Here is a 17,338-nt window from a genome sequence, read left to right as displayed (position 1 = left end):
AATTTTCCATTCTCTCACTGCCAGCTGCCTAAACACTGACTGCATGTTACATTCTGCTCTAGGACCACCAAAAAGGAGACAACCCAACTCCCACCTTCTCTCAACAGAAGTAAATACCAAGTGTTGAAAGTGCTTCCCAAACTAGGACACCCTTGGGACGAAGCACTGTGATGCCTAAAGAGGAATTCATATCCTCATTCAAGGGGACCAGGCTGCAAGAATGCACCCCTTCCCCCTGAATGTATCCTCCAAACAAAGGTGAAGAGTGGAAGTGCCAGGCACCATGTGCATCCTGTGCTGTGAGCTGCAGCCCTCTCAGTGTACACAGTACAAAATTAAAGGCATTGGTCTGGAAATCTTATAAAAGAAAAGCCATCAGAGTTAACCGCCCTTAATTTTATTACGTAACCAGACAGAACAGTTGAGACTGGAATGTCAGATTTCCCCTTCAAGCACAATTCACAGTTTCATATTTGCTTTGTATCAGAAAAGAAATATCGACTCACTAATATGCAGCTGGGATTCATCCAGTGAGGTACAGGCTCAGAACACAGAGCAAAAACTCACTGCAAACGGCTCCACGAGCCCTCAGGGAGCAGCAGATGGTCTCCAGCTCTTCCTTCAGATCATTTCACCCAGGATGTGCCACCAGAACATTCAGCAGATACCGGAGGGGATGCAAGTGTGCAAGAGCCAGTGAGTGATGAGAAGCCATCAGAGAAGAGTTGCACAAGCAAGCAAGAGACTGACTACACAGAGTTGTGGTAACATTCTTCCCATTCAGCACAACAAAGAATTAGAGTAGTTAGCCCTGCTGATGACAAATCTGGTACATCAGTGGAGTACAATCGTTTAAGAATTACAGTCTGCAGTTCAGTAAAACAGTAAGAGGAAAACAACAGGTTAGTAGTTATTATGTGAAATCCTAATATGCATTTTACTAGAGGTCAATAGTGAAAGACCATGAAGAGAAAATTCCAGATGCTATGGATCTGCAGAAGTTTTACAAAATGTATAAAGTATCGTGTTTCTCTACAACAACCAAAACCCTTACAAGTGCAGGTATATACGTGACATGAAAATATTGCTTCACTCACTCAAACAGGGGCAGGAGAGATCTAGAGAAAAAGCAGCATGCAAAAAACCCTGGAACTAGAGCAGATCCTGCTTTCAGACACTGACCTACAGTACAAAAGAAGCCTACTCATACAGGTTGCAAAAGGTTTCTGAAATCAATACGCTGGCACTTACTGTACAATAATGTTAACTGATTAACATAAGCTATGAATAAATATTAAGCCACTTCATAAAGCCTGCACAGGCATTCATGGTGGCAGAGAAAGCAATGCAGACATACTTCATTGTTCCCAAATAAAACAAGAATAGAGAAAGATTTCCCAAGCAGGAAACAGTAAACTACACAGCCAGACTAACTGTATTAGGGGTAATTACAGAATAAGTAATGTTATTTTCAACAGCTTTCTTATGTGTGTGCAGCCACTAAAATCCTCACCGTGAGACTTTATCAGGACAGAAAACAGAGCATTTGGTAGGATAGCTAGTTTAATTTCTCCCCCATGTTTACAGAAACACAAGAAAAAAAAAATATCTGACTATGGGAGGAAAAAACCTTGTCACCTAAATGTAGTTATTTCTTCAACTGTTAGAGTCAAGTCCCCATGGTTCCTTTCCCAAAAATAAACAACAACAACTAAAAGAAAAAACAAAAACAAACCCCAAACCACCAAACTCAAAAAAAAAAAAAATGCCCAACAAAAACAAAACAAACCCATTTGAGAAGAGTGTTCCATGGGATAATATCCAGCAGCAGATGTTCCAACACAAACATGTCTATCAGATCAGTGACTACATTTCAAGCCCAAAAGTCACCACATGGAAGGGGTTTCAGAGGCAGGGGGGGATGTTAGCCCTACAATTAAAGCTCTAATATGAGAGGGGAGATTCAGGAATGGAGCAAAAGGAGGGAGGGGGGAGTCACTGAATCACAGGAGATAAGAAGTGCACACAAGTTTCTAAATGAAGCACAGACGAAGTGAAGGGCACGAGAGTCATCTGCAGAAGGTCACAGGTTCTGACAGCACTGCAGTTTGTTGGATTTCTGTCCGTCGGTGGTGGGTGGGACGCTGATGTCGACGACGTTGTTGCCGGGAGACTCGTCGTGCGCGGACCGGTCGGCGATTTGCTTCTGCGACACAATGCGGTAGATTTCTGCAGAGAACACAGGGGTTAGAGCCTGCAGGGCACGGCCAGGCTGACCAACAACATGCCAGAATCCAAGAATGAGAAAATGTAACCAGGGAATCTAGTCTGACCAGATGTGATGTGTAACATCTGGCTGGCTTCTCCGGCTCTGGAATGGATAAGCCGGCTCAGTCTGGATAAGTTATTAAGACAACAGTCCTCGCTGTCTTCCACAACAGCACTTCCCATCCCAGTCTTTTTCAATGACTCCATGAACATGGAGATTATTAAAAGGGGGTTTTAAATGGGAAAGGAGCAGGAATGCTCATTTCTAAACAGAGAATCACTTTAGAATCACAGAATCATAGAATCACAGAATCACAGAATCACAGAATCAGCTGGGTTGGAAGGGACCTCTGAGATCATCAAGTCCAACCCTTGATCCAACACTGCTGTGGTTACTAGGCCATGGCACTCAGTGCCACATCCAGTCTCTTTTTAAAAATCTCCAGGGACAGAGATTCCACTACTTCCCTGGGCAGCCCATTCCAATGTCTGACCACCCTCTCTGTAAAGAAATTCTTTCTAATATCCAACCTAAACCTCCCCTGGCACAGCTTAGGACCATGCCCTCTTGTCTTACTGATGGTTGCCTGGGAAAAGAGACCAACCCCCACCTGGCTATAACCTCCTTTCAGGAAGTTGTAGAGAGTGAGGGGGTCTCCCCTGAGTCTCCTCTTCTCCAGGCTGAACAGCCCCAGCTCCCTCAGCCTCTCCTCACAGGACTTGTGCTTGAGTCCCTTCCCCAGCCTTGCTGCCCTCCTCTGGACCTGCTCCAGCACCTCAATATCCTTCCTTTCTTTTTGTTTAAAAAAAGAGGGAAACATACTCTAGAAATGCCAATCACCAGGATGCTGGGAAACGTCCTGCACAGCAGCAGTGACACTTCCCTGCTTCCCCCCTCAGCTCCTGGGAAGCTGCTACCACCAAAGAACAGCAACGCTCCTCTCTGCAACAAATCAGTTTCCCCACTCATAACAGTAAAAAGCCACATGGATCCATAAAATCCCACGCTGATCCAAATTAATTCATTTGACTCAAATTAGTTTATGCCTGAAAGCACACAGACCCACAAAGCTGCAACCACTGAAGAGAGGCCGTCAGTTTAAAAGCTTTCAGAAACAAACCATTTCAACTTGCATGGTTAGTAGAAATAATGTAAGTTGAAAGGTTTTTAAATTACTTATTTCACTGACTAAAGCCTGTGTTCCAACTTCCCTCCATTGTGAAACAGGAAAAGGGCAAGTACCTCCCTGGAAGTCTGTGGTAAATATTATGGTCACATTCATGCAGCCACAGCCCCAAAACAGCAACACACGGAGCCTTTAGTAAGGATTAAAAATCATGGGGGGCTGTACAGGGATGGTTTGTGGTGGGGTTTTGTTAGGTTTTGGTTTTTTTTTAAAGAAGCTGCATGTATCTATGTTGTTTGAAATGGAAACCTTTAACCCAAGGCCATTCCCTTTGCCACTGGCTGCCTACAGCTCTCTGCTGAAAGGGATGAGGAGAGCTGTTCAGAGGCAGTCACATCCTCTTTCTTTCCTGCTCAGTGCTGTATTTGAATACAAGCTGTTCAGAGTCATTGCCAAGCCCCCTCTGCTTTGGGGTAGCACCTCTTTGGGGTGTTTTGTGGGTTTTTTCTTCCAGTCTTTAGTGATCTCAAACTAGTGGTCAGTAAGGAAACTCCTGCCCCGCTGTTCCCACCCTCTTCCCTCCTCCAAGTCTGCTGCAGTGGTTCCCAACTCACTGCTCTACACAGCACATTTTCCCAAGTTTCTTCTCCTCTCTCAGAAGGATGATTCTCCCCCAGGTAAACACTTCAGGAATAGCTTTTTCAGGACTAATCAGTCCTGAACCACACACTACCTGAACTGGACAATCTCAACACTTTTGGGAGCCCAGGATGCTGCTAAGAGAGAGGGGGTCGAGTTCAGGCCTGACCTCAGCTTGACTCCTATCCCAGCACCAGGGCTCTCCTAGAGCAGCCTCAGGCCAGCCTCTCTCCCCAGGGTCAGTCTCAGGACCACACTGCAAGGGCAGACAGGATGGATGGCGACTGATGAACTATGCTCAGAGCACTAAAACCATGGATACTGTCTCAAAGTGCCAGGGAAGTTGCCTCAGATCCAGCCAAGGGTCCCAGATAGCAGTGAATCAACTCCAGCACCAGCAGCTCTGCCTCACTCTCCAGTTGCTTCACCAGTAGCTCCAATAACACAAATCTTGCTGGGCAGCAAAGACACCCCATTCCTAGTCTGTCAAGCTCTTTACTTACAGAACCAGCTTGGCTACCCTTTTTCTCCTGCCTGCCTCTTCTTGGGCACCTTGGGGTCAGAATTGGGGGTGTTCAGGCTAGAGAAGGGAAGGCTCTGGGGAGACCTTATTGAGAACTTCCAGCCTCTAAAGGGGCTCCAGGAGAGCTGGAGAGGGACTTTGGACAAGGGATGGAGGGACAGGATAAGGGGGAATGGCTTCCCACTGACACAGGGCAGGGTTAGACTGGGGAGAAATCCTTCTCTGTGAGGGTGGTGAGGGGCTGTCCCAGGTTTCCCAGAGAAGCTGTGGCTGCCCCATCCCTGGAAGTGTCCAAGGCCAGGTTGGATGGGGCTTGGAGCAACCTGGGCTAGTGGAAGGTGTCCCTGCCCATGACAGGGACTGGAACAAGATGAGCTTTAAGGTTCCTCCCAACCCAAATAATTTTGGGATTCTATGATCTTCCTCTAATTGCAACACATTTCTGTTACTAAAAGACTTAGTGACCTCAATAATTTCTAATGTTTCCCTGCACACCCCTGCAAAAGGATCCCAAAAGAGCTTGTCTTCAGAATTCACCTTATTAATGCTCAGCTTTTTTTCCAGTCATAGACTCTCACTGATACATAATCAAGAAACAGTAAGGCAAAGCCGGTTTTTTTGGTCAGCATCCAATAAGCAACATAGACCAGACACTGCTCCATAATCAAGCAGAACCAGAACAAAGGCCTGTTCTTGTTTAACTGAAATCGATATCTGGTCAAAGAAAGCTCAGAAAATGCCCATCTTGATATGCTGTGGGACATGCAGGTCAAGTACAACTTCACAAAAGAGTTTAGAGGGACAAGACTATAGAGACAGTTAATTGGCCCAGAATTCAGCTCTAGTAAGGAATTGGATCTTGTCAACTCTTCATGTTCACTGTATGGACCTTAAAGAGTTTTTCAAGAGACAGAACAAACACACTGATAAATTGTCCCCTCTATAGACAAGATCCAGATCTCTTGGCATAGACAGAAATAGAGCAGTAAACCAACACCTGTCTGATCTCCCTCTTCCTATTCAGATAAGACTTTTAAGGGTTCTTTGCCAATTACTTTTTTCAGAGTGGGACACTGCTTTGAAATATCAGCTTCACAGAATCACAGAATAACTGGGGTTGGAAGGGACCTCTGGAGATCATTCAGTCCAACCCCCTGCCAAGGCAGTCACGGGGAGCTGGTGACACAGGAACACATCCAAGTGGATTTGGAATGTCTCCAGAGAGGGAGACTCCACATTCTCTCTGTGCAGCTGTTCCAGTGCTCTGCCACCCTCCATGGAAAGAAGTTCTTCCTCATGTTGAGGTGGAACTTCTTGTGTTTGAGTTTATGGCCACTGCTCCTCAATGCTCATTGCTGTCTCTGGGCAGCACTGAAAAGAGTCTGGCACCATCCTCTGACAGCCCTTGGAGATATCTGGATGGACTGATGAGGATACCTCTCAGCCTTCTCTTCTCCACACTAACCAGGCCCAGCTCCCTCAGTCTTTCCTCAGAAGGGAGGTGCTCCAGACCCCTTGTCATCTTTGTGGCTCTGCTGGACCCTCTCCAGGAGCTCCTTGTCTCTCTTGTCCTGCAGAGCCCCAACCTGGACACAGCTCTGCAGATGTGCCTCCCTAGGGCTGAGCAGAGGGGCAGGATCCCCTCCCTGACCTGCTGCCAATGCTCCTCCCAGGATCCCACCAGCCCTCCTGGCCCCAGGACATACGGCTGGCTCACGGTCAGCTTGTCACCCACCAGGACCCCCAGGTCCTTCTCTGCAGAAGATGCTGTTGGTGCACAGTCCCCTACAACCCTTGCCACCAGCTGAGAACAAGAGTTCAGTGGTCTGACAAAAGCACCAGTTTGCTCTGGTGCAAGAGAAGACATTGGAACATTGAACTTCCCAGCATGGCTGCGGCTTCACTGCTGAGATTTTGCAGGTACAAAACTACTACTACTACTCCTTTACAACAGTGCTATGGCAAAAGCTTGAATTTAAGGAACATCAGGAGGTAGAAACCCTCTCCTTGGGCAGAAAGGTATGTGTGCAGTGGGAGGCAGAACACAAAGGTAAGATTAGAAGGCTTGGAAACTAACCATCATTCCCAGCATTCATTTCCAAAACATTCCAGATAACTGCAAAACGTGCCCATGAAGAAGATCCACCACCTCAGGAGCTCCTCTGAATCCACAACAAACCCTACCTGTAAGGATGTTCTTGAAGGCTTCTTCTACATTTGTTGAATCCAGAGCAGATGTTTCAATAAAAGATAAATTATTTTTTTCTGCAATAAATAAAAAGTTGTTCAGTTAAAAACTTTAATAACCCCTTATTTCACCGTTTTTACCTTTATTTTTAGGCCAAATCAGCCAAGGCACAGTTGGTTTTCCTGTTCCCTGTTACACAAGGAACACTTTGTTACTCATTTAGCTGCTGTGTTTCAGCAACATCTCCTTTGCCCACAGTGTGAGAACATTTTCCACTGCAGCCCTTGCTCAGTCAAGCAACACAAAATATCATTCTCCTCTGGCTACAGATCACACCCAGAAGTACCTTGAGCAAGAGCCCTGGCAAAAGCAAGTCAGCTGCCACAGAGCCACAATTCTCCTCTGCCACCCCAGAAAGATCAACAGACCTACACTTTCCTAACCAGACCTCACTTCCAAATCACAATAACCCCCTGTAAGACAGTCCATTTGCTTCTTTCCTCTTACAGTGCAAAAGATTTTTTTTTTAATTAGAAAAGAAAGTGATTGACACCCAAACTTCACACCTACAATGGTTCTGTCCCATCTGCCCAGGAGCAGGCAAATGTTTCAGCCACAGAACTTAAACAGCAGCACCAGGACCATTGCTAGCAATTTAAAACAGCCTTAGTAGAAAGTCGGGGGTGAAAAATAAGAAGCTGAACCAAGTGACCAAACTAACAGGCTATTTGGGGCACACACCAACTTGTTTTGCTTCTCTTAGATAAATGTCACTTCTCATTCATCTGAAAAATTGAAGTGGTTTTATGACCCACAGGGTACTCACTTACCAGCAAACTTCAGAGAGCGTGTTTAAGCAAGCCCTGGTAATATTTATAGAGGTATTTTAAAGGCTGTACTTCTAAATTCCACCTCCAAGCTTGACAGCCCACAGAACTCAGCTGAATGTCCCCAGGCCTTTAGGGGCCAAAGAGTATTTGACCAGTGTTCTGACAGGTAAGGAAGGGAGAAGATGACACTACTCTGTGCATCAGTGCTCTGGAGCAGAAACCAGCCCATCTAGGAGAAGGTTCAGCATTCATTTGCAGCTGTGCACACTGATATCTACTCAGCAGAACCAGCCCTCTAGGAAGGAAGGAAAGATATTTTGTGTTGTGGTATTTTTTTGTTTCTATTGTGGCATTTTCTCTTCTAAATGTTGCTTGCTGTTTCTAGCCTCGTTAGAGGAAGTGTTTAATCTCCAGCTATCAGGCAGCTCAAGGACAGGGTTTCAAAAACATGTAGCACCACTAGATTTAAAAAAACAACAGAGAAACCCAAACCAAAAATAATGATTTAAAAAAACCCCCAAAACAACACATAACAACAAAAAAATAAAAATCCAAACCACACGCAAGTTAACAAGCCAAGTTATTTTAACTAAAAAAAAAAAAAAAAACCAAAAAATTTAAATTTTTTAAAGAGTCTGGCACCATCCTCTGACAGCCCTTGGAGATATTTGGATGGACTGATGAGGATACCTCTCAGCCTTCTCTTCTCCACACTAACCAGGCCCAGCTCCCTCAGTCTTTCCTCAGAAGGGAGGTGCTCCAGACCCCTCATCATCTTTGTGGCCTCCACTGGACCCTCTCCAGGAGCTCCTTGTCTCTCTTGTCCTGCAGAACCCCAACCTGGACACAGCTCTGCAGATGTGCCTCCCTAGGGCTGAGCAGAGGGGCAGGATCCCCTCCCTGACCTGCTGCCAATCCCAGGATCCCACCAGCCCTCCTGGCCCCAGGACACACGGCTGGCTCATGGCCAGCTTGTCACCCACCAGGACCCCCAGGTCCTTCTCCACAGAAGATGCTGTTGGTGCACAGTCCCCTACAACTCCTGCCACCAGCTGAGAACAAGAGTTCAGTGGTCTGACAAAAGCACCAGTTTGCTCTGGTGCAAGAGAAGACATTGGAACACTGAACTTCCCAGCATGGCTGTGGCTTCACTGCTGAGATTTTGCGCAGGCACAAAACTACTCCTACTCCTCCTTTACAACAGTGCTATGGCAAAAGCTTGGATTTATGGAACATCAGGAGATAGAAACTGAGCTGGCAAAGCAGGTGGGCCCATGGCCCACGGGCTGCTGCTGCCCCTGCCCGGGTACCGACCTGCGAAGGCGCGGGCCTCGTCGGTGGGCACGGCGCGGAGGTGGCGCAGGTCGCTCTTGTTGCCCACCAGCATGATGACGATGTTGTTGTCGGCGTGGTCCCGCAGCTCCTTCAGCCAGCGCTCCACGTTCTCGTAGGTGAGGTGCTTGGCAATGTCATAGACCAGCAGGGCCCCCACAGCACCCCGGTAATACCTGCAACCACGAGGCACAGCCCTTTACAGACAGCTCGGTCCCGGGCGCGCCGACAGACCTGGCACCTGGCTCTTCTACGCTGGGTTCCACTTTGGAAAAGGTTGTGCTGGTTAAAAGTACTGCTGTTGGTTGGCTGTTTTTTTTTAAACCCAAAACCAAGTTCCAAATGCAGCTCTTTTTTTTAACTCTAATGGCATTTCTAAAAAAATCCACTGTATGTACCAAAATGCTGGAGAGCCTGCAGAGGCCAGCACGTTTTCAGTCTGCTCAGACAGTGGGCACAAAAACCCACCATTTCAGAATTGGTACTGCTGGGACGTTTTGTGAAGTCATAACTTAACCTTCTACTAGGAAAACAGTCCTTAGTAAAATGTCAGTATTTGTTCCTGATCCTTCAAATATCTCCTGCCTCTCTTACAAATTAAAGAGGAGACTCTGGGCTTCATTGTCACTACCCACACTTGATCCAAGAACAGAGTTTGCTCCCTCAGGGCAGGTTTGGGCCCATTTCAGCACAAGCCAAGGGCTCAGCACAGCACAAGCCAATCTGTGTCATCAATCCTATAATGCCCATATCTCCCTTCCACACAATCCTACCAGCACCTGTCTGACATGTTGTTGAACCGAGTCAGGGCACCAAGTCAGCAGAAAACATTCCCTTGTCCCTGCTGGCCGAGCAGGCAGAACTGGCTGAGCCATGTGTGGAGCAGGAGCTCGTGCCAGCACAGAGGAGAGGCAGGATCACAGGACTGCAGCTGCACTGGTTCCCAGCAGCCAAGCCTGTTGTTGTTGAACCAGACTCAGCAACAGTTTTTACAGCAGAAAGAACAATTCAAGGGTCACAAAAAAAATCCTGGAAACCACACTAATAGTTCTGGAAAATATGCAATTTGAAATTGCCACTTACATCTGCTTCTGCACTGCTTTGGTTCTGCATCCCTTTCCCTATAGATTGCTCCCTATGGGCTCCAGGTTCTCCTGGCTTTCTATCTTGACAAAGTTCCCCTTACCTTGAGTTTAATGAAAGTGGCTCAACCTGTGCATGACTCAGAAACAGGTTTTTACCTTTAGAAACTGATACACATCTGTAACACAATGAAAAATCAACTCACTGATCAGAAGATGCCCTGGAGAACCAGGCCTGACCAGAGGGTTTGCTTTTTGTCCTCTGCCAGATAATTTCACCTGCATAGAAACAGGTACACCCAGAGGCACATCTTAAGGCACTCTGTGGATTAACAATGTGTCATAGGTGAAAGCTTCTCACCACCCTGTCCTAACCAGGGATGTGCCTGATGCTGCAGAGTCAGCACTATCACAGTTGCCTTCCTACCTCCTGGCTATTCAGTGTGTGCCTGGACCTCATTTTCAGGGCTGTGACTAATTTAAAGTCATTGAGATTTCAAAGGACTTTGTGGCTGCAGACTGTCCTAAAAATACCACCAATCTCAAGACTGAGGGGGCAGCAGAGACCCCATGCCACAGGTGTTACAGTAACCCACTGTGGCCTGGTCCAGTGGCCTGGACCAAAACTTGATGCCAACAGTACCCAGCTTCCATCCAAAATGACACTCACCCCACCTGATGAACACAGCACACCCAGGGCAGACAAAAACCCACATCACAAGACTCCAACAGAATCTCCCACACTTTTGATTTAAGCTATCATTTGCTTCTATAACAGCAACTTGAGAATCTAGAAACTACTTTCGTTATATTAACCAAGGAACACGACAAAAGGATTTGCTACCTTATGAGTGGGATCCACACTGGAGTCTGTCATAACGATCTTGTCACACGTCCCAGACACGTTTCATTAATTCTCCACCCATAAATTTATCTGCAGCCCCTCTGCTAGAACCCTCCTGAGCAAAGGCAGGGTACTCACGCTGAGGTGATGGCGCGGTATCGCTCCTGCCCCGCGGTATCCCAGATCTGTGCCTTTATCGTCTTCCCATCCACCTGGATGCTCCTGGTGGCAAACTCCACCCCAATGGTGCTCTTGCTCTCCAGATTGAACTCATTGCGTGTGAAGCGTGACAGAAGGTTACTCTTCCCAACTCCAGAGTCTCCAATCAACACAACTGAAAGGAGAGACACTATTTTCACAATTAATTCCTCGCCCCGGCGCTGACCCCGCGCAGCGGTGTGGCCTGGCAGGCAGCACCCTCAGCAACTGTGCAGCCACACAAACACAGGAGAGAGTTACAGGGACAACACCTCAGACTTTGCTACTCACAGCTTGCTTTCCTCAGCCCCCAAACCACCCCAAGCTGCTCTGTAGGTAGCAGCTGCTCAGTGCTCAGTACCTGGAGGTGGAAATGAGAAATTGCTCAGTGCTTAGAGGTGAAAGTGAGCAATTTTCAAAGCCAAAGGTGCTTTGGAGGCCCCAACCACCTCAGCAGGCAGAGACAGGAGATGTCCCTTGCACACTCAACCTTTGGCAGAGGAAGGCTGCAAGCCACATTTTAAGAAACACTACAGACATGGCAACAGGGCACCTGTCTGCCCAACAAAAGCCTCTGTACAGTATAAACCTACTCTACTGTTGTTAAAAACGCAAAACACCCAAATAAACAATTATTTGCAGTCCCTGTTGGAGTCATACAGGGTGTTTTATTTCAATAATTTAGTTCACAAATACGTTCACCACAAAAAGGGGGAAACAGGAGACATCTGATACTACAAGCAAGATACAAAGCAAAGCAGAACTTCATCCAGCAAAACAAGTTCTAGTAGGCTGCATGAGAAGTAAAAGATGAGCTAGAAGCTCTGCCTCCACACGCTGTGTTGCCATGTTAACAGAAAAATGTTAGTGCAGAGAGATCTTCAGCACACAAAGCCCAGCATTCCTGAAAGGAATTGTGAAAACAAAAGCTACATCTTGTGGTAGGAGGTTCCCTCTACTTTGGGGCTTATCGACAAGAGCAAGAAACAACTGACAGGAACAAGGCTGAAGCAGCTGAGCCACCCTCCCTTTGGCTCCACAAACTCTGTGTCACACACGCTCTGGAATTCAAGTGGCCTGGCTCAAGTAGAAGGAAAAAAGACAGCCAGCCTCTGGGAGCTTTCTTCAACCTTGGGAATATTCCCTACTTAAGTTCAAAGTACAGATTTGCTGATCTCCCTCGTTCATATGATCTGTTTTTCCTACAGAAGAGCAGACACAGGCAAAAAACATTCCCAATCCCTCCACAATTGCAGAAGAATCTTCTCATCGCACACTTCCAGAATGAGCTCACCAGCATTCACCCAGGGCCAAGGATTGTACTTGTCCTTCAGTGTTATTACAGCTTTTCTCTGCTCAGGCCATTGTTTGAGGATGCAGCTCTGGCAGGGCCCTGCTCCAGCTCGCTGCCTCCCCGCCCCTGGAACACATTCCCGGGGCTGCTGCTGGACCCTGGCTCTGCTGCCACATGGGGGGTGGTTGAAACGCTCTGGATGACCCCCCCCAGCATCTCATCTGCCTGACAGCACAGACAGACGATTGTGTGAGCACAGCTGAACAGGCAAAACACAGCAGAGGCAGGGACGGGCAGCCAGCGGATCGTGGAAGGCACCACAGCTCCCCAGCTGGGACAGCCCAAACCAGCTCTGCTCAGTGAGTGCCCTCCTGGGCAAACTGCCTGTACCATTTTTTAGGGTATGAGAACAGAGAGACAAAAAAAAAAAGATTTTATTATGAGTTCTAACTCTAGGATTCTGTTGGCTTTATTTTCCAGACAAGCAGATTTTCATCACTAATTCCACGGGGTGTTCCAAGAACAGGCCAAAGGTCACCCATCTTGCACAGGGATCTGCTGGCTGGAGTAGGCTCTATCCTACAGCAAAGCCCTGACCATAACCAAAGGTAAGAACATCCACCACACAAGCCAGATGAGCTGGGAAAATCCCTGAAATTTTCAACTGTTTCTGAAGGAAGTTACCTTCCCACAAATTTGCAGCTGCAGAAAGCACAGCTGCCTCTCCAGGTTCTGGTCACCTCCCATCCTCTGGCATTTTAAAATTATCAGTTTGGGGCATAAACCTCATCAACAGCTCCCCAGTCATTAATTCCACCTGTCACAGGAATAAAATTCCAGAGGTCCTGCACTCCTGTGGCCAGTGACTCACAGGATCCCTTCACAGGGCTGCCCCATGTTCCAGCAGAGCTTGTAGGAAGCATTTTTGAGAAGTTAAAGGAAGGCAACCAGATCCCAGCTCAATAAAGAACATTCTCTCTACCCTACAGTCTCCAAGTGCCTCTTGCTAATACTCAATCTTGAGCATTAAATGAGTGTTTCCACTTTCAGGAGAAAGAGGCCAAGGCTGGAGGTCCCACATGCAAACACAACCCACAGACTTTTATTTTCTATGGGAGCTGAGCAACCTTCAACATACTAGACTAAGTGTTTAGATCTTGGGAAAGTTTCTACATTTGGGAACAGGCCACCAGACAGCACTGCCTGTTCACATTCAGAGGTCATGACACAGGAGAAAAGAAAGTTCCAAAGGACAGCTAAGAGTCTCAACACTCCCTTAAACACACCTCACCAGAACTGATGAATTCACTCCCCAGATGGCCCTTAGGGCCACACTGGTGATGGAAAGATGCACTTGGAGGTGATCTGAACCAATAACTAGCAGCAGCCATCATCAGATGGCTCTGAGGACATAGACAAGCCTCGCTCAGCACCCTGTTTACATCCTATCCTTTGGTCCTTCCTCATTTCTCCCTCCTCCAGCACCCTGTGCCAGTGGTGGGTTATTGTTCACCACGTTACCCATCCATCAACCCAGTCACCATCCATCAACTCACTCTGCCTCCCACATCTGGCCAGGGCCCCACAACACCCAGACCTAGAGCACAGTCCCACCACCCGACACCTGCCCCACACCTCGGGATCCTGGTACAAAGCAAGCAGAAGTCAGAATTCAAAATCCAGGGCAATACATTGTCAGTAAGAAAGGGAAAATAAACAGAACAAGTTTAGGATAGAGTTGTAAATACAGTACTTTATTAATCTGGAAAAAAAAAGAATATATTCTTTCGAACAATCAAGGAAATTGAGACTCTCTCTAGCAGAGACCACCTAAGCAGAGTTCATGAAAAATCTGAAGTACATAAGGTTGCCAGATATTGGTGACTAATAGGACATGCATTTGTTTTTAATAAGCACAGCCTTTGTTAGGCTGAGGCTCTAATCAGAGCAGTCTGAATTCCCACAAAGGTAAAAGAAAGCTCCTTTTCCTACCGCTGCTTTTCCCTGCCTTTCTGATGAGCCAGCACACATCTGCACAACCTCAAATTTAATTTTTAAAATTAAATTTTTAAAATAAAAACCAATAATAGTTAATCTTCAAGAGCAAAATTAATGTACAGATCACATTTTAATAGGTACAAGCCTTCCGATATTTTTAACAGTTATTCGAAGGTCATGAATTCAATTCCAGACCCATTCAAAACTCATCCTGAAAAGCTCCTGCTTTTTCACCATCCCAGTTACAAAATTAACTGGGAGCAGAGCCCTGAACTGCTGGCTTTGCTGGGGTCACACCCCCTGAGCAGCCTCATTGCCCTGCCCAGCCCTGCACACACAGTTGGATCCTTCCCCCAAAGGTTGGCTCAGGCAATTTGGGAACAAACAGCATTTTGTTGTGATCAACAAAACAAGCAGTTCTGACTGTTGGGACACACACCAAAGAAGGGAAAATTTGGAATTAAGATAAAGAGGCACTAGTTCAGCAGAGCAGCTTTGGCTATAACCACACTCACACCCCCAGAGTGCCCCCAAACCTCCCACGTGCTGGTCCCAATAAACCAGTAACACTCGTCCAGCCCTGCTGGAATGGCCACTCCTGGAGCTCTCACTGATGGGCAGTGAGAACCAGGGAACACCAGGACCAGCTGCACACAGGAACTGCTGCTGCCAACTCCAAAAAACTGATTTAGAGGCAGCATTTCCCATGAGAGAGCCTAACAATAAATGGGGCTCTTTGCCTTTTAAACATTTCATCAAGCTCATTAATATAATCCATTCTAAATGACAGAAGCTCCTGTACAAGCAGCTCCAGATCTTCCATTATATAAAAGTATAAGAACTGTGACTTTAGAGCACCACTGCAGTCATCTTAAATAAAATTACAACGCCAGGATGCAAACTGCTTAGATGGGTGCAAATGATAAAGCTAAAATTAGAGTGCAGCCAAATTTCATCTAGAAACAGTGGTAGGGGAAATGGTCAAGCCTTAAATTAATAAACTTTCCCAGACTGAAACCCTCCTACATCACTATTTCTAACCCTGACCACTACATGTGACTGACAGAACTGACTTCAAAATCCATTTGTGTAGCTAAGAGGGAGCTGAACAACAAGCCAACCAAACTCTTGGACATTATAATGCCCTTGATATTTAATTCCACTATTGGAGGAGGCAGAAGGGAAAGGAAAGGGAGTTGGTCCTGCAGTAGAGACCTCATCCCACTTGGTCCCATTTATATTATTTCTTGGCTAGTCCCAAAAAGTCTCAAAGGAAGGAAATAATGAGTAGATAGGAAAGGGTTTCTTTGTAGGCTTGATTATTTATTTCTTAAAAAACCATCCACACAATGACCCCTCCCAAAAGACAGCACAGAAAAGGACAATTCTCTCCCCCAGTTTTCACTGAGTGCTACAAAGTGTGCCAGCACCAGTCCAGCACAGATCCTGACCAAATGGCTTCAGGTTAAGTCTCGTTCCAGATAATATTAAAACCACATATCAAAGCAGCACCAAGTATTTTTAAAAGACAAATGCAGTTTTCCCTACCTAATTGGCTATTCACAGGAAGAAAAAAAGGAGTAAAATTTTTAGGCTTTCAAGTTCCTGGATATTAAACCACCTGGGAAACAGACAGTGGAATGACTTCAGAAGGAAATTACTTCAGACCTAGACAGTTTAGCATATTTTTGGAGGTCGGTCTCCTCTTTATAGACGGAGAAAAAATAAGGGTTTTTTCCCCTCACTGTCTTCAAGACTGTAAAACAAACACAGCAAACAGGCAAAGACATCCATAAAATATTTCCCACAGAATTGCTCTTTCCTTAGGTCCACAAGAAGAGTGGAATCACTGCTGCCCTTGCGAGGGTCCAGGTGTGTCCCGACATCAAAACTCCTGCGAAATTGTCACGGCAGAGAGTGGCCCCCGCAGCCCCCTGAGCGCCCACCGAGGGCACCACTAGCGCTGCCCTTACCAAGAACGAACTCTTGGGGGTGAAAATCAGGTTTCAGCCACTCTGCCATAGCAGAGACCTGGTTCAAAACCGGCCGGGAAACCGAAAGGTGAAGCGTTACACCCACCTGCGCTGCTCCTCGGGCCACCCAGGCTGAGCTGGGGGATGCTCCGGGAGAAGGGTCAGCCCGAGGATCCGGAGGGGCAGGAGCCCGGGCTGGGGAGCCACCCACGGGACAGACACCCCACGGGGGGATCCCCCGGAGCCAGCGCAGGAGGGCCAGCACGGAACCCTCACACAGCCCTGGAGAGCCCGACACAGGAGCGGTAAAACCCCCCCGGGCACAGCCAGACGAACGTCCTACGCTCCCGGGCTCGCGGTGCCGGCGCCCAGCGGGGCCCTGCCAAGGAGCCGCCACCGAAGCTGAAGTTTTTTCCAGCTGCGGCTCGACCCCGGGCGATCTCCGGCCACCCCCGGCCCCGGCGGGCACCGCCCCGACCCCGTTTCCCCCCGGAATCCCCGCGGCCCGGCCCAGGGCGGGGCGGGCAGGCCTGTGCCGCTCCCCGCCGCCAGGCCCGGCCGGGGGCCCGCAAGGCCGCCCCGCGCATAGAGGCCGCGGCGGCCGCCCCGGAACCTCCGCGGCTCGCGGTGCCGGGCGAGCCCCGCGCGGTGCCGGTGCCGCGGGCGCGGCCCCTGGGCGGTACCTTTGAACAGATAGTCGTACTCGTCGTCGCGGGTGCCCATGGCGATGGCGGCGCCGACCCTCTGCCTGCCCGGACCGACCGCGGCCCTGCCGGGGGGGGGCGCTGCCGCGCGGGCCAATCAGCGCCCGCCAGAGCCCGCAGGAGGCGGGCGCCGCGCCAGACCCATCAACGGCGGCCAATGGGCGGCGGGCGCGCAGCTGACTGGCGGGAGGCGCCACCCAATCGAAGGAAGGTAGCTGGGAAGGGGGCGGGGCTTGAGCGGCTGAGCCGGGAACCTGCGAGACGGGGCGGGGCTTGGGGCGGGAGGGGGCGGGGCTTGGCGGAGGGCAGGGGCGGGGCCGGGGGCGGGGCCTGGGCGG

The 17,338-nt window shown here is 48.3% G+C and overlaps 1 protein-coding gene across 1 annotated transcript; it reads right to left on the bottom strand.

Annotated features, from left to right (window-relative positions):
- Positions 1-375: 375 nt before the first annotated feature.
- On the bottom strand, positions 376-17,097 carry RAB11B (RAB11B, member RAS oncogene family). Its single transcript, XM_051810768.1, has 5 exons — positions 16,980-17,097; positions 10,972-11,167; positions 8,890-9,083; positions 6,742-6,822; positions 376-2,229 (listed from the first exon to the last, which is right to left on the bottom strand). Exons 1-5 carry the CDS (start codon positions 17,017-17,019, stop codon positions 2,084-2,086), a joined length of 657 nt encoding a protein of 218 aa, XP_051666728.1. The 5' UTR covers positions 17,020-17,097; the 3' UTR covers positions 376-2,083.
- Positions 17,098-17,338: the final 241 nt, after the last annotated feature.

The sequence above is a fragment of the Manacus candei genome, unplaced genomic scaffold (assembly GCF_025592945.1).
Source record: "Manacus candei isolate 608988 ecotype Guabito, Panama unplaced genomic scaffold, ASM2559294v1 h1tg000078l, whole genome shotgun sequence".
In the NCBI taxonomy this organism is placed as follows: Eukaryota; Metazoa; Chordata; class Aves; order Passeriformes; family Pipridae; genus Manacus; species Manacus candei.
This window is presented reverse-complemented; position numbering and strand designations above follow the sequence as displayed.